Raw genomic sequence first — 20755 nt, forward strand, 5'->3', positions numbered from 1 at the left:
AACCTAAAATCACACTAACCACAGTACCTGTATTCAAGAGTTACTCTAGAGTAAAATCATTTGACAATTACCACTGGAATAACAAGTCATGTCAAGCTGCTCTATATTCTTAAATCGCTAAAAATTAAAACTAGAAGCAAAATGTCCATTTCCACACAATTCTTCAGCTGAAATTCTTTCTAAGCTCAAACTACAATTCTATCAGCATTTGGTGGACCCTGATTGCAGTGCAATGGAAATTTTGTATTTCAAAATTCATCTGTCAGTCACAAAACACCACATATTACAGAATTCCATGTACATGAAATATCCAGAATAAGCAAATCTGTACAGAGAGAAAGTTTTTTATCAATGGTTTCTCAGGACTGGAAAGGATTTGAAGGGGGCAAGGAGTGACTGCTAATGGGTATGGGATTTCTTTAACAGAGAACTAAAATGTTTTAAAATTAGACTGGTAATGGTTTTACCACTCGGTGAATATACTAAATAACATTTCATTATATACTTTAAATAGGTGAATTGTATGATATGTGGAGCATATTTTAATAAAAATGTTGTTAAAAATCCATTTAACTGTGCACTGAGAAGCTTCCACCTAACCTTCAACTGGAAGCAATCAATTCACAATGTAAAGACAAGAGTCTTATGGGAACAAGTAGTGCCTAAATTTCCAGGTGGTACTCGTGGTAAAGAACCCACCGGTCAATGCAGGAGATGTGGATTCAATCCCTGGTTTGGGAAGATCCCCTGGAGAAGGAAATGGCAACCGATTCCAGTGTTCTTGCCTGGAGAATCCCATGGACAGAGGAGCCTGGCAGGCTCCTGTCCATGGCATCACGAAGAGTCAGACGCAACTGAAGTAAACCAGCAGAGTACAGAACACAAACATCCCATTACCCCACATACTGAGCAGCACTTGGTTTCCATCAGATTTTTTGATCTTGCCACTTTTAAGACCCAAATGTTATCTTGTCTTGTTGTTCTAATCTGTGCTTTCCCCATTAGTATGAATCATAGTGTATCCATCCTAATGATGAAAATGAACTTTTTTGTATACATTTATTGGCCACTTATGTCATTAAATTTTGTATTTTTCCAATGAGTAATTAGTCTTTTTTAAATTGATTTGTAAGAGTTTTTCTACATAATGGATATAGAATGGATAATAATTCTTGAGTTGTGTATTTTAAAAAATAATTTTCCCAGGTGAACTGACCTTTACCCTAATTTAGAGTAACATTTTCCTCCCTCAGAGATTCTTCATATAGATGGAATCAAACAGTAATTTTCATTTAGAGTTGTGTTTCTCCGATGCTGCCTGAAAAATCTTTCCCTATAAGGTTATAGAGACATCTGTAAATCTATTCTACTAAAATAGACTTTAAATTTTATTTACACATATAGAGCTTTAACATATCAGACTTCATTTCTTCATGTGTTGAGAAAAAGAATCTTACTTAATTTTTAAGTGGAAAGCCAACCATCCTTGCACATTTACTAAAATATCTATTCTGTCCTCATTGACTCATAGGGCAATCTCATTATGTCCCAAGTCGCCATATACAATTAGGTTTCATTCTAAGCTCTTTTTTCTGTTTCATGGGTTTGACTATATCTATAAAAACACCCCACTGTCTTAATCAACTTTTCTTTAAAATACACCTTGTTATTTACTGGGGCAAATGTGCCCTACCTACTTATTCAAAATTTTCTTTGTTCATCTTGGACATTTATTCTTCTACGCATACTAAATAAATCTCTTGATATGCATTAAATTTATAGACTAATTCAGGAAAACTGACATCTTTATGACATTCTATCTTCCCATTCAGTGGGACATATCTCCGTCTTAATTCACTTGTTCTTTTATTTCCCTCAAGGATTAATAATTTTCTCTGTCAAGATCATGCATGTCTTCAGATTTACTTCTAGGTATCTATTTGAAGGTAATTTCTTTTTTTCTCACTGGTTCTGGCTTGTAAATAGTACACCAAGACTTCCATGGTCTACTCCTATATCCAGCAAAAATAATACTCTCATTGGTTCTAACATTTTATCTCCAGATTCTCCTGGACATTTTATGTAGGTAATCTTATTGTCTAAAAATAATGATCATTTTTAGACAATAACATTATTTTTTCAGATTATATATTTGTCTGTTTCATATTACACCTGCCAGGACCTAAAGCTAAACAGTAACAGTGACACAAGAATCAGTCCATTTTTCTAATTTAGTGAAAATGCTTCTAAGGAATCACTGCTAAGTTGATATTTACTGTAAGTTTTTGATGCATCCTTATAAGCTTAAGGAACTTCTTCCTTTTCATTTTAATGAATGGCACTTATAACCCTTCTGAAGATAATCCATGAACTATTAAGTCTACCAACTTAGGGCACACTATTTGGAAACAGGGGATGCTGAAGTGATGATGAACAGACATTATATAGAAAGCTTGTCTTTTCCTTTAAAACAAAGTCTTTCTAAAGTGGTCCTTCCACTCTGACAGTTATATGTTTCTTCCCTTTCCTCACCAGACAATAAACCTTCAAGCCAAGGAAGGATGAATGACTTCCCTTCACAGTTCTTAAATCTTATTCAAAGAAAACATTTGAGTAATACAAACCCATTTTCATTCTGCTCATCAGAAACTAAGTAAATAATTTTCACATACTATAATGTCATCAACTTTTGATATTTTTTCTTTACAACTTTATTACTGGTCTACTCAGGACGACTTGGTAAACATGTGTTTACATATCATATAGAAATTTTTAAAGCCTTGAGAGAGTAAGTAAGGAGGTAAAATAATGTTTGTTTGTCAAGCAGAATCTACCATAACATCTTATGTAAATATTAATAGATTATTAAGTCTACAAGATGGCAATGGTTAGAAACTATTACATGAAATATATAATGACATACTGTGTAAATCAATATATACAAAATGCAATGCAGGAATTTTTTGTGCGTGTGGTTGGGGATAGGGTTTTGACTACGGAATTTTTGAGGTATCAACCACATTTTTGCTATAGAAGTATCTATAAAGTGAGATAAATATTAAAGTTTATCATGTATCACTTTATGAACTAGCTTTCATTTTTCAATAAAATAGGTACTTCTAAGGAAAAATGTTAAAGTGCTGAGATCCAAAATTAAAACTCATTCATATTTATAGAGAAAAACAATGAATCCACCTTGAAATGAGCTGTTCTTGACAAGATTAATCTACAGAAAAAAAGAGCTAAATTCCTCACAACAAATAGAAATGGGGTATTAGACACTTAATGGATGTTCTAAACATAAAATATAAAGTCCAATGTTTCTAACTACTTAAATTTTTCTCAAATTGTTTTATAAACATTAAAGTATTCCATGATGCTACCTGATATCTGTGATTGTTCACACTATCTAGATGAAAATATTTTAAATTGAGTAAACTTTCACCCAGTGGTAATTGTTATAAAGCAAGATAACTAAAAAATCTGTCATGATACCAATGCATATGGTTTATAATCTTCTAAAATGTATACAACCCACACATGGGACAAATCTATTTTAAAGATAAATACTTGAGGCTTTCTTAAAAATAATTTAAAAACCACATCAATATTTTATTGCCTCCAATTGAAATAGTACTGGTTCCATGATGAATAATAGAATGTAATGAGAAGAAACACTTTAGAACTCTGAAATAAACAAATGAAGGTTCATACAGAAGGGAGGGGAAACTCAGTTACTCAGCATAAAATCAGCGAAGTAAATCTCTGTTTAAGTAATTACTTTATCAGTGTGCCCTTACTAATAACAAAGAAAAGAACCACCACAATCAAAATAAAACAATCACTGTACCGTGAAGTCATGACCCCAGGGCCTCTGCCATTAAAGGTAGGGGCAATGGAACTGACATCTAAAGGGAACTCTGTTACAAAAACAAGAATTAGGAATAAGAGATGAACGTGTGTAATTAGATAGGAAATCATTGAAGGAAAGGACAGTCATTCAAAACAATTCAAAACCGTAAGGACAAGAACTAAGTAGAATTACAAAATAATTCTAACTTCCTCTCAGCACTTAAGGTGGACCTGTAAGACCTCTGCTATCTCTGAGAAGGAGAGGGTGGGAGTTCCTATTTGTTTTTAAAAGTGCTGTAAGCAAACTGTTGAGTATAAAGTGAGGAAAGACTAAGAACAGCAAATTACAAAAGACTTGGGCTTCCCTGGTAGCTCATATGGTAAAGCATCTGCCTACAATGCGGGAGAGACCCAAGTTCAATCCCTGGGTCGGGAAGATCCCCTGGAGAAGGAAATGGCAACCCACTCCAGCACTCTTGCCTGGAAAATCCCATGGACTAAGGATCCTGGTAGGCTACAGTCCATGGACTCGCAAAGAGTCGGACGTGACTGAGCGACTTCACTTTCACTTAGGTAGCAGAGGAAAGCTCAACTTCTTTGATAAACCGATTCTGACCATCAGTAAAATAACAACTATGGACAGGTTTCCAAATCCATGTTTTTCCACCAGTGATTTTCTCCATGGTGTCTCTGGACCAAATAATTACACAAAAAACACATTCAGACAGGCAAGATGTGAGAGGGGATCAAGCTGAACAGCAGTTAATCACACGTGGCTTGAAGAGATAAAGATGGCAGCTGCAGTTATACTGGGTTGGCCAAAAGGGTCGTTGGAGTTTTCCTATAAGATCTTAGGGAAAAACCACCCAAATAACTTTTTGGCCAACCCAATACAACATGGACCTCTGAACATTAAAGGCTACAAAGACTGGCAGGACATCCTGCTGGACCAAAGGCGAACTCCCTACACCTTTGAAAACCAAAAGCCAGGCAGGTGATGGGACAAGAGACAGAACCATTTCCACAGTAACCCAGACCACTCATCTCTGCCCTGGGCTGATGCAGCAGCCTCCTAACCCATTGCCCTGGTTCTCTTCTGCCACACCCCACCCTCAAACACAGTTTATTCTCCACAGGGAAGCCAGGCTCTTTTTGAAGCACTAACTATAACTTGACAGCGCCACTCAACTTTCCGATGACTTCGTATCACAGAAGAAAGCACCCACTCCACAGAGGGGCCTCAGAGCTCTCTGCGATCTCGTCTCGCTCTGTGAGCCATGACCCGCGGGCTCCCGCTGCCCCTGCCCCGAGACAGAGCACCCCTGGGGGTCTGCTCAGCGCACACACCGTGTGCTCTGCCCGGCACCGAGACCTCCGTTCCCCGGACTCCTGCTCACCATCCAGCTGCACCTCTCGACTCCTATTTGCCCTAGCGCCCTTCTAAGCCCCTCTCTCTAGCCACGGTCACTTTTACCCTCCCTCTTTATTCTGGGACTTCCTCGGTGGCTCAGCCAGTAAAAGCGTCTGTCTGCAACGCCAGAGACCCAGGTTCAGTCCCTGGGTCAGGAAGATCCCCTGGAGAAGGAAATGGCAGAAGGAAATGGCAACCGACTCCAGTATTCCTGCCTGGAGAATTCCATCGACTGAGGAGCCTGGTAGGCTACAGTCCATGGGGTCGCAAAGAGTCGGACACGACTGAGCGACTTCACTTTATTTTGGAGGAGGAAATAGCAACCCACTCCAGTACTCCTGCCTGGAGAATTTCATGGATAGAGGAGCGGGACAGGCTGCAGACCATGGAAAAGCAAAGAGTCGGACACGACTGAGCAACTTCACTTTATTTTGGAGAAAGAAATAGCAACCCACTCCAGTACTCTTGCCTGGAGAATTCCATGGACAGAGAAGCCTGGCGGGCTACAGTTCATGGGATCACAGAGTTAAAAAAACACAATCGAGTGACTGAGCCTGTAAGCATTCACCTGTGTGCTTGCTCACTCCATCTCACTTGAAGACACATCCCACCTCGAACTCCCTTCTCCTACGTTTCCTGTATATCAACTAGTACTTTGTATAAACTAGCCGAGCTTCAACTTTTTCTACTCCCATAAACACAGCTTCTTCCTAGAACCACTTAAGTCAACAACCAGCATCACACAATGTAGTTATAAACTTTCCCTAACCTTTTGCTTGGACACCTTACTTTTCACTTTCTGAATTTCTACACTTGGTAAGAGTCATAGACTACATACATCTTCTCAAGTGATCAGCATGCTGCTAAACAAATATTCTGCGCTCAGAGAATGTTTTTAATAAGAAAGTTCTAGCTTCCCCTCGCTTTTGATTGCCTTAAATCAGCTGAGTTATTAGAGAACTGACTTTCTGCAGTGTGACTGCAGTAAAAGAAAGGAAAGTCTTAGGCACTGGAAAAGATTTCTCTGTGTAAAAGTCTCTGCAGCTCACTAAATATCGAACAGTATATGTGTTTCCATTTGTTTTTCCAGAAGTGGTGATGAGATTAATAGTAATTCTTCCACCGTGTCTTCTGATCAGAAGCAGACACTTTATGACATGACCACGTGGGGTGAAGGGTAATTTATGGCCCCAGATCAGTGGTGTGTCATTAGCCAGCCTGTGACAGGACTGCCAGCTTGACCTTTCTTTATTAGCATCCTGAGCAAATCAACAGGGTTTTGGCGAACCCATCTAGATTGTAAAAAGAATCCAAAAGTTCCAGTGATTTTTTTAAACATCTGAGTCTCAATTTTATTTTAGTAATTAATGATGCAAAATGTCTTATCATCACTAATAGAATCATTAGTAATTGTGAAAACAGTGAGTTAGAAACAGCATTCTTAATTTTAGAAATCTCTGACATTCAGTGACACTGGGTCTCTAAGCTCTATGTTCAGTTTATTTTGATACACTGTTTTAATGATGGTGTTAACTGAAAAAGCGCCACACAGAGACACAGAGAGGCAAAAAAATACCCCACTGCCTATGCTTACTAAGTCATTACACTTCTTTTTATGTTTCATCTACCAAGCATTCAAAGATTGCTGATGAAATTCAGCTAGCGAGGTATATCTTTCCCAACTTTAGCGTCACTCATCTATTCTTGGAGCTAATCATAAAGTGTTATTTTTTAAACCAATGGGTCAAAACTCTCTGAAAGCAATTCATTTGGATGATTTTTAAGCAAGATTGAAAATTCCGTTTTCAAATTTTCTAAGTCTGTAGTGATTTTTAAAGAGAAGAACATATCTGGACAAACAGTATTTTTCAGGAAAAAAAAAGAAGCAAACTCAAACTCTTGGGAAAAGACTTACTATTGTTTCAAATGTTTTCTTTTCAAGCATTCCTCTAAACTCTCCCTTTATCTTAAGAGTGAGGCCCTCAGTGACTCACACTGTGACATATTAAAACCTAACAGCAGGAAAAAGGTAAACACCAGGGACTAAGGTTGACTCAAACTAAACCCGAAACACGCGAATTCACCTGGAAATGACTATACTTACTATACTTACTATACTATACTATAAATCAAAATGAGCAAACAATCTTCTTGTAGCACACAAACTTGCGACCTACACACACACACACACACACACACACTCCTAGCATAAAGCACCAGAACACTGAACAAAGAGAATATTTCTTTTATTTTCAGGAGCCTGTTATTTTCGAAGTGTTTCACAAACAATCTTGAGGAAAATGGTAACATAAGGGGAAAAAAAACACTGAAGTTAATGGTTCAGTTCAGTTCAGTTGCTCAGTTGTGTCCGACTCTTTGCGACCCTATGAACCGCAGCACGCCAGGCCTCCCTGTCCATCACCAACTCCCAGAGTTTACTTAAACTCATGTCCATTGAGTCGGTGATGCCACCCAACCATCTCATCCTCTGTCGTCCCCTTCTCCTCCTGCCTTCAATCTTTCCCAGCATCAGGGTCTTTTCAAATGAGTCAGCTCTTCGACTCAGGTAGCCAAAGTACTGGAGTTTCATCTTCAGCATCAGTCCTTCTAATGAACACCCAGGACTGATTTCCTTTAGGATGGACTGGTTGGATCTCCTTGCAGTCCAAGGGACTCTCAAGAATCGTCTCCAACACCACAGTTCAAAAGCAGCAATTCTTAAGCAGGATTAAATTAGAACCCTTGGAATTGCACCAATCATTTCCCACCATGGACATCTCAAGCAGAAAAAAAAAAACCAAACCCTACTCTCTGTAGAACTAATGAAGGAAATTCACTTTCCCCACCAAGGTCACATGTTCATACATACATGGTGTACTAAGATCAAGCCATAGCAAAGTCATTTCGGATTTGATTCAACGGCTCTAATTAGACATAAACTAGTAATAAGCTAAACTCTAAACATTAGGGAAAATGGCATTGTCAAAAAAAACAAAACGCTAGGGAAACACTATAACTAAGCTTTTTATTTTACCTGCTGTTTAAAATTAAGCTGGTTAAGCAACCAGAGGGCAAAGCCCTGGTGATTTAACTGGTCACTTACGTCTCAGAGCTTCAGGAACGCGGAGTATGGCCAATAATTGAGTGAGGAAATAAGGCAAGAATCAACACCACAAAAGGGGAAGTAATTTGCTAGGTAGCCTATAATTAGCCTCTGAATCTTACAGTAGAGAATACCATTGAGGCAAACAGCTTTGGAAGATTTAAAAAGGGATTAGTCATCCACATGAATGAATAAGTGCATAATTTAGTTACCTGAGCTGGGGAAAATGAAAAAAGGCACATCATGAAAGCAATACACCTCCTCCTTTTCAGGGGGCACAGATCCTCAACCAGGAGATTTCTGAGCACAACATACTTGCTTTTGCAAATGTAAGGGCTACCTATGTGAGAGGACACTACCTGCATGATAAAATCAGCCAAACTAGAATATCATAAACAATAAAAATCCAACAGTGAGTCAATTTAACAAACATTAACTAGAGTGGTTAATTCTCACGTATCATTAAAAATAACAATTTCTGTACAGAATATCTCTGCACCACAAAAACTTTCCGTTACATCAATTCTTTTTATTCAGCAAGGTATTCAACCTTTTCAAATGATATTTTAATCACCAGTGAAGCTAAAATTTTGATATGATAGAAATTATATTATGTAGAATAAATGGTGTTAATAATCAGTTATTTATAATTAATATTATGTTAATAATGATTAACATAGATGGTATTAATAATCAGATATAATTAGAAGCTGACCCTGATCTCAAGATATTCAGTTACAATGAAATTATCTAAAATACTTAAGCTTAAAAGGAAACAACTTTTGGACTTCCCTGGTGGAGAGTGGGTAGGAATTTGCCTGCCAATGCAGGGGACAAGGAGTTTGATCAGGTCCTGGGTGATTCCACACGCTGTGGAGCAACTAAGCCGTCATGTCACAACTACCGAAGCCCGCGTGCCCCAGAGAGGGGCCCTGCTCTCTGCAAACAGAGAAAGCCAAGCGCACAGTAACTAGGATCCAGCACAGCCAAATAAATAAATAATTAAAAATAAATATTAATAAAAGGGAACAACTTTCATATAAGCTTCACTTAAAGCTTTATTATTAAATTATTCAAAGATAAAGCACAAAACTCCCACAATACCAAAGTACATTAATCAATATAATGATATGAATGTGTCCGTCGCTCAGGTGTGTCTGACTCTTTGCAACCCCATGGACTGTAGCCCGCCAGGCTTCTCTGTCCATGGAATTCTCCAGGCAAGAATAATGGAGTGGGTTGATATTTCCTCCTCCAGGGGATCCTCCCCACCCAGGGACAGAACCTGGGTCTCCTGCATTGCAGGCAGATTCTTTCCCGTCTGAGCCACCAAGGCAAGTGATGCTGAATAACTTTCCAAGTTAAGACAGCCACCACCTGGCTTTCTTGAGACTCTGGCCCTGGGGAGGCCAGCCTCCATGTAAGAAGCCCCCTGCCCTGAGACTACGGTCTATCAAGGCTACATGCTGGCACTGCTGTGAACAGCCACAGCCAAGCATCCTGTCACCAGCCAGCATCAGCTGCCAGCCAAGCAAGTGAGCGGACATCTGACCACCACGGCAGCAGAAGCCCCAAGTGTGAACTACCAGCTGAGCCCTTCCCAAATTCCTGACCCACATGCCATGATCAAAATAAAACGGTTGTTCCTAAGTTCCCACGTTCTGGAGGAATCTGTTAAGCAGAAGACACGAAACCAGAATAGGTTTCATAACTCAAGAAGCGTCTCAGTGATAAACTGGTTGCCAAGATAAAGACTCAGGCCATGGCATTCCATTGCATTAAAAATGTAAATTTACTCTGGAATAAAATATCAAAAATTCAGGTTCAAAATCTACCTTAATTTTTCTACCAACCTAAACATACTAGGTTCAAAATCTACCTTAATTTTTCTACCAACCTGAACATACTATAATTTACTCTCAATCATTCACTCAGTCTTTTAACAAACATTTGTTGAGTAACTATTATACACTGGGCTCTGGGCTAACTGCTAGTTATAAAAGCAGCTCAAATAATATGGGGAGGGAGAGAGAATTAATCAAATATCAAATCATCTCACAAACATATAATTACAAAAGGGGATTAAAAAAATGACTACAGGGTAAAAAGGACTCTAAAAGCATAAACCGTGAGACAGATTCAGTCTGGAGGACAAGGAAGACTGAGAGGAGAAATTAACAAAGGAAAGGATACTTGCCTGGAAAGTACTGGAGCTGGAGGGATGGTGAAGAGATTGAGGAGATCAGCAGGGACCAAACCTCATCAGCAGTGTTATGAACCAGAATCTTTTCACTACAGCAATGGGAAAGGGTTTGTAGGATTTTAAGCAAGATAATGAAATACTGAGATATTCCCGTTAAAAACCATCATGGTATCTATCATAATACTTTGTATGTTGACAACTAGCTTCTGATGTATTAGTTATTTATAATCTAACTACATAAATCCACTACACAAATACTCATTTCACGTGGACAGTATGCCAAGAGCTAAGAAATCAATCAGAAAAAAAAAAAAAAATGAAAAAGGCCTCTACATGCATCAAGCTTTGTAGTCTAATGGGAGCATGGAGCAGGAAACGGGCAATTTAAATACAGTGAAATATGAAGAATCTTACAGTGAGTCAAAGGGTTGTCAAAGACCACAGGAAGGATGTTTAATCCTGATAAGAGGCGGTCAAGAATTCTCAAAGGAAGAAATGTCTTAAGTTGAGACTACAATGAATCAGTGTGAAAGAGGCAGAGATGGGGATTAAGGGAAAAAAGTAGATCCCACTAACACAGAATCACGTCATTAAACTAAAGGTTCATAATTAAGAGAGTCATAGAGTACTCAATGAACAAAAATAAGTTTAATACAGCTACAGGGACAGATGGGGGTGGCATTGAGGGGGGTTGATGAGAAACAAGAGTGGTAAACAGGTGTGAGCTCACCCAGGCACATGTAAACCATGTTCAGAGTCTATTCTAAAGGCAAGCAGCAGAATGGAAGGCAAAGAAGTTGAAATGCCAAGACCAGTCTTGTATCTTACAAGACAATTTTGGCGGCAGTGTGAAGAATAGACTGGAAATGGCCAAGATCGGAACACCTGGACAAAGGAGGAAGCTGTGGTTGGAATCCAGGAAAGAAATGGTAGAGGCCTAAGCAAGGGAAGTGCCCGTGGAAATGGAGAAAAGTAGAGAAGACTGTAGAAATAATTTTAGGAGGTAGGACTGAAAGTGATTAGCGACTGGTGATTAATGAGATGTGGGTGGTGAGGGAGGAAAAGAACTCAAAGATGACACCCAAGCTTCTGGCCTGGGTATAACTGATGGAGAAACATGGAGCCCAAAGGAAGAGCAAAGTTTCAGGGATGGAGGAAGGAAGAGGAAAGGGAGGTTAGTTCTGAGAGGTTTAAGGTGGCTGTGGATGAACATACAGGTCAAAATGTCAAAGACAGAGCCAGCAATATGGTACTGTAGGCGAGAAAAAGTCATCCGGTCTAGAAGCAAAGATTTAGACGTCGAGAGCATATAGGTGTTACCTGAAACCATGGGAGTGAAATACAAGGACCCACTACTAATACACAATGTGAGGAGTTGTTCAGTCACTAGGTTGTGTCTGACTCTGCAATCCCAAGGACTACAGGTTCCTCTGTCCTGCCCCATCTCCGGGAGTTTGCAAAACTTTGTGTCCATTGAGTCGGTGATGCTATCTAATCATCTCTTCCCCTGCTGCCCCTTCATCTTTTGGACTTCAATGTGAGGAGAGAGAGGGTTTAACAAATGACCATGCAGATACCAACATTAAGAGACGGTAACATAAGAAAAAGTTCCAATGGAAACAAAAGGCACGGTCAAGAGTTAGGAAGAAAACAGGAGAGTGTGCTGCCATTAAAACTTAATAGTAAGCTAAATCATAGCTCTTCTCAACTTAATTCCTCCTGATTTTCTTACATGAAGATGCAGCTGACTTTGGTTGAAATCTTTCTCTGGATCTAAATCTGGGCAAGAGACTTCCACTTCCTCAAAACATGTAATTAAGTTTCTTCTTGGACTGGAAGCCTTGTGACTTTGTACAATACAGATATAAACTTTAAAGTAAAATCAACATATTTAACTTATAAATAATAAATGCAAAGACCTTGGGTTTTAGAGGCAAATGGAACTGAAATCCCACCGATGCCATTTCCTAGCTGTGTGATTTAGGACACGTTCTTTAACCTTGATAACCTTGAGTTTCCTCATGTAACATTCTACTACCTTTAGTACAGAAATTGAGCTGTTCCTGTTTTCTTGAACCCATTATAATCAGAAAGTCAACTCCACCAGTGCCAGTGAAAACAGCACTACTCACACTTACAAATAATCTCGTTGGGAAATCCAATGGTCAATTTAAACTCTTATCCTGCTGAAACTATCAGAAATATTAGACAAAAATGATTTTTCCTTCCTTTATAAAACATCATCTTTGGCTCTCGTTAGCCACTCTACTACCTTGGTTTCCTTCTTGCCCTCTCCCTTTCAGACTCCTTCCTATTCCTTCATACGTCCCAGGGTCTGGATCTGCAAGCACTGGGATGCCCAGACCCAGTCCTCAACCCTCCTCTGGTCTCATGGCTTTAAACATCTTCTCTGTATCAGAAAGATTCAAATTTACATCTCCTATTAAGGTCTCTTTGCTGAATGCCACACGCCAACCGCCAACCTTTCATGAATGTCTAAACAAGCTTTTTGAACTTCGCACGAACTCCTGATTCTCCTTAAAATAAGTCCTCCTACAGTATTCCTCACCTTATTAAATGGCAAACCCATTCTTCTAATTGCTTGGGCTCAAAACCTGAGTCATTCTGGACTCTCCTCCTCTTATCCCACACCTCGTTATCAGCACATTCCGTCAGCTCGATTGTCACAATACATTCAAAATGCCACCAGTTCAAACCGTATCTACCTCTGATCACCCTAGTCTGAACTGGCTTATTGCCACATTCTTCTAACTGATCACTTCCATTCTTTTTTTTCCCCCAAGTTTTGTTTGTTTGTTTTTAATGGCTTTTATTTGGCTAGGTAGCATGTGGAATCTTTGTTCCCTGACCAGGAATCGAACCTGTGCCCCTGCGTTGGAAGCACAAAGTCTTAACCCCTGGACAGCCAGGGAAGTCCCCCTTACTTCCACTCTTGACTCCCTTGATGTATTCTCCACAGAGAGCCAGAGTCCTCTCTCTTAAAGGTAAAGTCACATCTGATTAACCCAAAACCACCTTACCACTCTCCAGCTCATTCGGAGGAAATGCAAGTTCTCTATGGCCTTAAAGCCCTTTACATCAGCTTTTCCCACTTCTCCTTCTGGTTTCTTCTTAGTGCTTGCCACCTCATTCCATATGCTTCACCCATATGAATCTTTCTGGCATTCCTGGAACTCCCCCACCAGGCAGGCTTCTGTCTCTGGAACTTTATATTTACTGTTTCCTCAGATATCCTCTTGTTTTGCTCTCTCACTGCCATCATGAAGATCTCTGCTCAAAAGTCACCTCCCTGACAATTCCTAAAAACACTACAAATACATAAAGAAAAATCTCCTTCCCAATATCTCTTATCACCCTTCCCTTGTTTTTCTTTCTTTATAGTATATACTATAGTATACTAAATAATATCTAGTGTACTAAATAATTTACTTATTTTATTATCAACCTCCCACTGCCTAATAAATAAACTCCATAGAGTAAGAGGTTTTATCTGTTTCAGTTCTCTGTGTTTCCAACACCAACAACAGTGCCTGGTATGTAATAAGTATTTAATATGCAAAGGAATTAAAATTAAATAATAAAATACACTAAATGGAAACATAATAACATATTAACAGAAACTGAAACACAATAAATATAAAAAATGCTTGAAATATAGGTGTTCAATTAATGGTGGTTGTTATTTGTGGAAACTTCAAAGCTCAAGTGTAATTGCCGAAAACTGATGGGGCAAATAGTAGTGATCACTCTGAAAGAGAATGTTATTCTAGGAATTACTGTCCTGAAGCCACTGAATTTTTCTTTTAAGACAGAACTTGATTTGGGAAGGTTCAACGAGTTTATCACGTAAAACTCTGCTGACAAAGTGAAGTTGAACATAGAAACAATTCTTTGAAAGTGTCATAACTTTAAAGACTGGCCATATTTTTATGAATGATCCAAACACAGTTAGCAAATGTTTTCTTTTGAATATTCTTTTGCAAAAGCGCAAAAGTAATAAAAATTTTGAAAGACGCAAAGCATTAACTAATATTCTATTTACAACAATTACAAAGAGCTCTAAGAAATACGTTAAGAAAATTTAATTATAATAATAACTTATTACAATGATGTTTCTTATTACTTTGAGATAAACACAAAAGAGGAGGACTAGTAACATGTTTACTAAAAAGTTAGCTGGTGTTCCAGAACCTGCTTAATAAAATCCTCCCAGAAAGGAAAAAGAAGAGGAGAGCCACACTCGTCTGAGAAATTAAAGGAGAGCTCATTTATGCCACCAGATAAAGCGTGGAGGAAACACTGTAAGGAGGCTCTGAGCCACTTCCTTGGGGCATTTAACACATTTAAAAAGTCTCTCAAGGTCCCTGACATACAGGTAGCCAATAAATATTTGTTCTATGTGTAAATGGTATATTAACAAATGAAAATGCTAATTATAACAAATTATGGCTCAGGTATCTGTCCACATCCCCATCACCAACGCTTAAGGAAAAGCTGGGAGCTCTATGTTCTTTTTCTGTCTCTCACATGAGGAATAAGGAACAGCCTTAAGTATAAAAAGCTGAGCTAGGAGAAAAAAAAAAATCACTACTCCAAAGATGACACCTGAGGGAAGCAGTACTAGTCAAGTTATCTGAGACCCTGAAGACGCGAGAAGGAAGACGCCCAGACACCGTCTGCACCAGGTCCTGAGGGCCCGTGAGGAGCCCCTCACAGGGAACTGACTCCTCCGCAGGACTCAAGTGCTATTTAAAATCAAATTTTGAAAACTAAGAGGAAAAAGAAAGAAATTATTAAGGGGAAAGAAAACATTATTAAAAGAGACAGCATTAAAGAGTCAGAAGAGGAAAAGAAGTGCATGCGTCAGGAAGGTGTGAAAGTGAACGTTAACCACAGCTCCAAAATACACACCACACACACACACGCACACACACTGTACCCAGGAGAAGTTTACACATGCCGGAATTCTCACTTTTTAAATTCGCAGAGTGATGTAACAAGAGTTCAGTCTCTTTTAATCTTCACATTTTCAAGACTACCAAAATCACACCTGGCGTGAGAGGATCTGTAAATTCACCTGTGAAGGCGGCTGATGGCAAACTCCATCTTGAACAGGCCAGTTTCTAAAAATATACAGGTTGCTTTCAGGTTTAAAGGGAAAATGCAGGCTACACTTTTATCCACAAAGGTCTGGATGACTCAGAGTTTAATAGAAGGGTCTAGAAGCTTTCACCCCTAGGTCACCGGTTCTAGGATGACTACAGTAGACAGTCATTTCAGGACAATATCATCTAGCAGCTGTTTTGTTCACAAACTGCTGAAGAAATGTTGCTTGTCTCTATTAATACTCATCTGACAGGTGTATACATTCCAATTCATATGCATGCGCCATCACAAGCACTTTGAAGCAGACTGATGAAAGTCACAACAGCTGTTACCTTTAGAAAGCCCTTAGCATCCCCAATTCTCTTTCCTTTATATAAAATGCTAAATATTAGTATTTCACATCCTACCAGATTTTACCATCCCCAGTCAAAATCATAAAGGAAAGATACCTGCGGAGAATTTTTGAAATGAGTGTGGTATCATTCTATGAAACAAGGAAAGTAACAATCCTTCCTCCTAGGAAAGTGGGGTAAAGGCCAAACCATCTGAGGTCAGTTCTCAGAATGGCTCAGTGCCCTGAAGGAGACTGCAGACATTCCTGGGACTGCATGCTCTAAGCCGCCTCATACGTGTGCACACAGGCCATTGGAAATGGACCTCTGAGGTTTATGCACCAAAGATTTATGTACTCATGCAACACAAACCAGTTAAACTCCCACTGTCTGCGTCATGGTGCTCTAGGGCCTCTAAATCGACCCCTATGTATGTGTGCCAAAGATTATAATGTACCAGTTCAATACTTCACCACAGCAAATGATACCTGTTGGCCAGTAAAGTCATTCCACTAAGAAGGATTCTGCACAGTCCCCAGGCACAGTGATAACTGAAGAATAATTCTTATCACTAAAGAAAAACTACTTTTAGTTTTTCAAATCACTGCTTTGAAAAACTAAAACTATTATTTTTAAACCACAATATAGAGGAATTTGGGCTTCCCAGGTGACGCTAGTGGAAAACAACCCACCTGCCAATGCAGAAGACCTAAGAGACACTGGTTCAACCCCTTGGTCCAGAAGATCCCCTGGGGGAGGCCACGGCAACCCATTCCAATATTCTTGCCTGGAGAGTCCCAGGGACAGAGGACTCTGGTGGGCTATGGCCCAAAGGGTTACAAAGAGTCAGACATGACTTAAAAGATTGAGCATGCATGCTTGCACATAGAGGTCTTTGGGTTTCCCAGGTGGCTCAGGGGTAAATAATCCATCTGCCAATGCAGGAAACACAGGCAAGATGGGTTCAACCCTTGGGTTTGGAAGATCCCCTGGAGAGGGCATGGCAACCCACTCCAGTATTCTTGCTTGAAGAATCCCAGGGGCAGAGGACTCTGGGAGGCTACAGTCCATGAGGTCGCAAAGAGTCAGACACAACTGATGAACTGAGCACGCACAGAGGTATTTAAGTCACCACCCAATATACTGAAATACACTAAAGTACACTGAAATAATGAAGACACCTACCCGCTGGCCTTTGCCACAAATTCAGTCCATGGCACTAATGGAAATAAGACTTATCATCTAAAAATTTGCATTCCTGTCTTCCAACTTTGTACCTGCTTCCAAAGAATTCATCAGCTCCTTTTAGAAGAATATTATTTAACCAGGCAATATTCTAGCTCACATTTAGTATGCATTTTTAATGACTGCATAAAATGCTTAATAGGAACTCTGCTTTATTTTCTTAAATGATACTAATACACTAAGTATTTGGCACAAATCCAGAAGATGATGACAAAAGTGACTATTAACTTTTTATTTCAAATATATCACTTTAGTTTAAAAAGGCTTAAGACGCCTGCAAGTTCAAGCTTGACAGATTTACTACTGTCAAAATCAAGAAACCTTAGGAAATGAGAAAGAGGGCACTCTTTATGCCCTTTTGATCTGGTTCAGTGAGGCAACCAAACAGCTCTGCAGCTTGATTTTGTTTTGCTTTAGAACTGGCGTGTCCTTACAGAGCATGGTCTGTAATTCCATTTCATTGGCGAGGAAATAAGACACAGAAAAGTTAAATGACGTGGAAACAGAGTCTTTGCGTAGAAGGGACCTTAGAATTAACACAGATCAGATTTTGGAGGCAAAAAAAATTTTGCTTTCAGGAAAGGGAAATGCTGAAGGAAATCAAAGCACAAAGCAGAGTACCCCAACTTCTAATGACCACCTCCCTTGAACCTCTAAACCCACACTGTTATTTAAATTCAGTCCTTAAGAGCTACATGATATTGTCACTCTGTTTACACCTCATCATAACCACCTTGTACTGTTCGTGTGTATACATCTTGTATACACACAGGAGAGCTTCCTTGGAGTAGAGCCCATAGCTTGGGAGTGTCTGAATCCCACCACAGGGCTTTGCCCATGGCTATCTGCTTGATTGTCTGACAGTGACATCCTAGAAACTGCCACAGTGAGAAGCGGGCTTTCCCCGTTTGAAGTATCTGTTCGCGGATAAAGCACGAAAGAGACATCACAGTCTCTCACAGGCGCTTGGATAATCTCAACCATCTTGGCCAAGTCACTGCTTGTGTAACATTCCATTCCGTCTAAATTCCCCTTTGCGTTTTCCATTGGGCAGGGTACACACTTTCAGTCTAGACACAAGCACAGATTAGCCACAATATACAGAGGAACTGCTCGGTGTGAAATCCTGTTTAGTTTCCCTTCGGCCAAAGTTATTAAACACTGTTACGAGGAAGGATACCAACATGAATCTACCAGACAACAGAGGCTCTAAGACGCTGTCTAGTCAGACAAACAGACATGTGGAACAACTTCAGTGCATGCAAGACACGCAGAAGTGTTTGCAAGTATATAAGCCGTGGCCTGGAGGGTGAGGGAAGGCTTCACAGAGAAGTTGGCACCTGAACAGCCCAGGGTTTGGAAAGATGAATAGGCCCAGGACAATCAGACATGGGATCAAAGGGCATTCCGGATTGTGCAAAACACTGGCAGAAACATAACAGACTGAAAACTGCCAGAAGGACGCATTCACCACCAGGGAAGGAAAGCGGGTCAACTGCACTCTTCCAACTTTCCAAGAAAAAAAACAAGCTTTCAAATAAGCAACCGAGGAGGAAAGTTTCACCAGCGCTTGTTTTGTTAAGCCTCTTAGCCTTGCTTCGCTTTGTTTGGCTTTTTCTGTTTTGTTCCCTCTTAAAGAAATAAAGCATTCTGCTGGCTTAAAACTTCAGTGAGTAAAAGTACTTCAACTTTACTGTGGAAAAAGAAACTGAAAAGTGACCCAGGGGCAAGGAATGCATAGTTAATAACACTTTTCTCTGGATTATCTGAAAGTAGCAAAATTTCAAATTCAGGAATCACTCATTGCAGCCCTTCTCTCCACGAACTCAATACATATTTATTTTCTGCCCACTATTTGTCAGTTTCTGGAATACCAGGCCTCTGAAGCACGCTCAACTGCCCTCCTCTTTGAGTAAGCTCCTTGCTCGCAATTTAATAAAAGAAATAGCAGAGGGCAATGCATTCATACCCTGTTCCTTCTATGGCGGCCAATCAAAGCCCAAAGCTCACCCAGAGTTAAATTCCAGTCGAACTAACCCACGAAGACAAACACACTTAAATATTCTAAGGGCAACAACCGAGATGTAAGACACTGATAGAGGTCCTCGGTAGGGTGCTCATCAGCCCTTCCTGTGAGCAGGGAGCGGGCGAGCGGGATTTCCTGGCCACGGATTTGGAAAGCTGAATGGGGAACAGAGGAGGCTCGGAGGGGCTGAGGTTACCTGGGAGCTCAGGTAGACTTTGAGGCACTCCTCGCACACGGCCTTCTTGCAGCAAGGCAGGGGCTTGATGGGCTTGTCTTCCAGGCACACCCGGCACATCAGCACCATGAGGGGCGCATAGGGATCCCCGACCCCACCCAGGTCGGAGTAGGGTGGGGCGCCCAGCAGGCTGGGCACGGAGAAAGGCTCGGGCGCCAGGTAGAACTCCAGCTCGATGCTGCCGCCGTCGGGGGACAAGGGGTCCGCTGGGAGCGACAGCTGGGGGCTGGGGAAGGAGGAGGGGGTGCCGGGAGGGTTGGTCACCGGCGGAGCCCGAGGTGGCGACGCGGGCAGCGACAGCCGCTCCGCCGAGGGCACCTCGGGCAGGTCGTTCTCCACGCAGAACACGGAGCAGAACACTTGTCTCTTGGCCGGGGGCGGGCGCCGCGGGCCCAGCACGTCCAAGACCAGTCCGTCCGGGGCCCCGACGCGGACGCGGGTCGGGGGCTCAAGCTCCTCGCCGGGGGGCGCCTCCTGCTGTTCATCCCCTCTCTCTTTTCGCTCCCCCGTTTCCTCCTCCTCCTCGGCCAGCTGCTTTTGCAAAGCCTGGGGGTTGAGGGGTCCGGGGAGGGCCAGTCCCGCGGGCTGCCCGGGTGCCCGGCTCTTGCTCCAGCTCGGGGCCCCCCGGCTCCCCGCGGGTTCCGGGGCTCCGGCGTCCTCGCAACCGGAGTCGCTTCCGCAGCTGCCGCCGCTCGGCTCGGAGGAGGCGGCGCGCGGCCCGGGCACCCCGGCGCTGTGCCCCGGCGGCCTCGGGGGCTCCGGGGGGCCCGCGGCGCCGCCAGCGCGGGTCCGCGCCTCCAGGGGCCCGCCGCCGCCGCTCACCGTGCTCTGCTCCTCGCCCATCGCCGCCCGCGGCCCGAGCCGCCGCTGCCCATCCAGCCGCCGGGACCCCCACCCGGCGCCGGCGGGCAGCGGGGGCAGCGGCTCGGCTCGACTCGGGGCTCCGCTTCTGCTTCCGGGTCCCTCCTCCGAGGCTGGGACGCCCCGAGCTCCCTCCAGGGAGCCCGTGCTCCCGGGCGGCGGCGCGCGGGGAGCCCGGCCCGGCCTGCTGCTGCTCCTCCTCCCGGTCCGCCCGCGCGGCCGGGCACCGCCTCGGGGGCACCGAGGGCCGCTCGCTCCGGCCGCCGGCGCGCGCGCCCCACATGCAGATCGGGGCGGCGCCGCGGCCCCCGGGAGCCCCCGGGCGGGACAGAAGAGTCCGGAGGGAGGAGACCGTCAGTC

At 42.0% G+C, this 20755-nt stretch overlaps 1 protein-coding gene across 1 annotated transcript in view; it reads right to left on the reverse strand.

The window, feature by feature from the left end:
- The window catches only part of RNF217 (ring finger protein 217), a 123623-nt gene extending 103153 nt beyond the window's left edge, over positions 1-20470 (reverse strand). The window contains exon 1 of the mRNA XM_020878873.2: positions 19496-20470. Coding sequence (XP_020734532.2) covers positions 19496-20377 — 882 coding nt within the window. The 5' untranslated portion in view covers positions 20378-20470. The remainder of the gene's footprint in view (positions 1-19495) is intronic.
- Positions 20471-20755: the final 285 nt, after the last annotated feature.

The sequence above is a fragment of the Odocoileus virginianus genome, chromosome 19 (assembly GCF_023699985.2).
Source record: "Odocoileus virginianus isolate 20LAN1187 ecotype Illinois chromosome 19, Ovbor_1.2, whole genome shotgun sequence".
Lineage (NCBI taxonomy): Eukaryota > Metazoa > Chordata > Mammalia > Artiodactyla > Cervidae > Odocoileus > Odocoileus virginianus.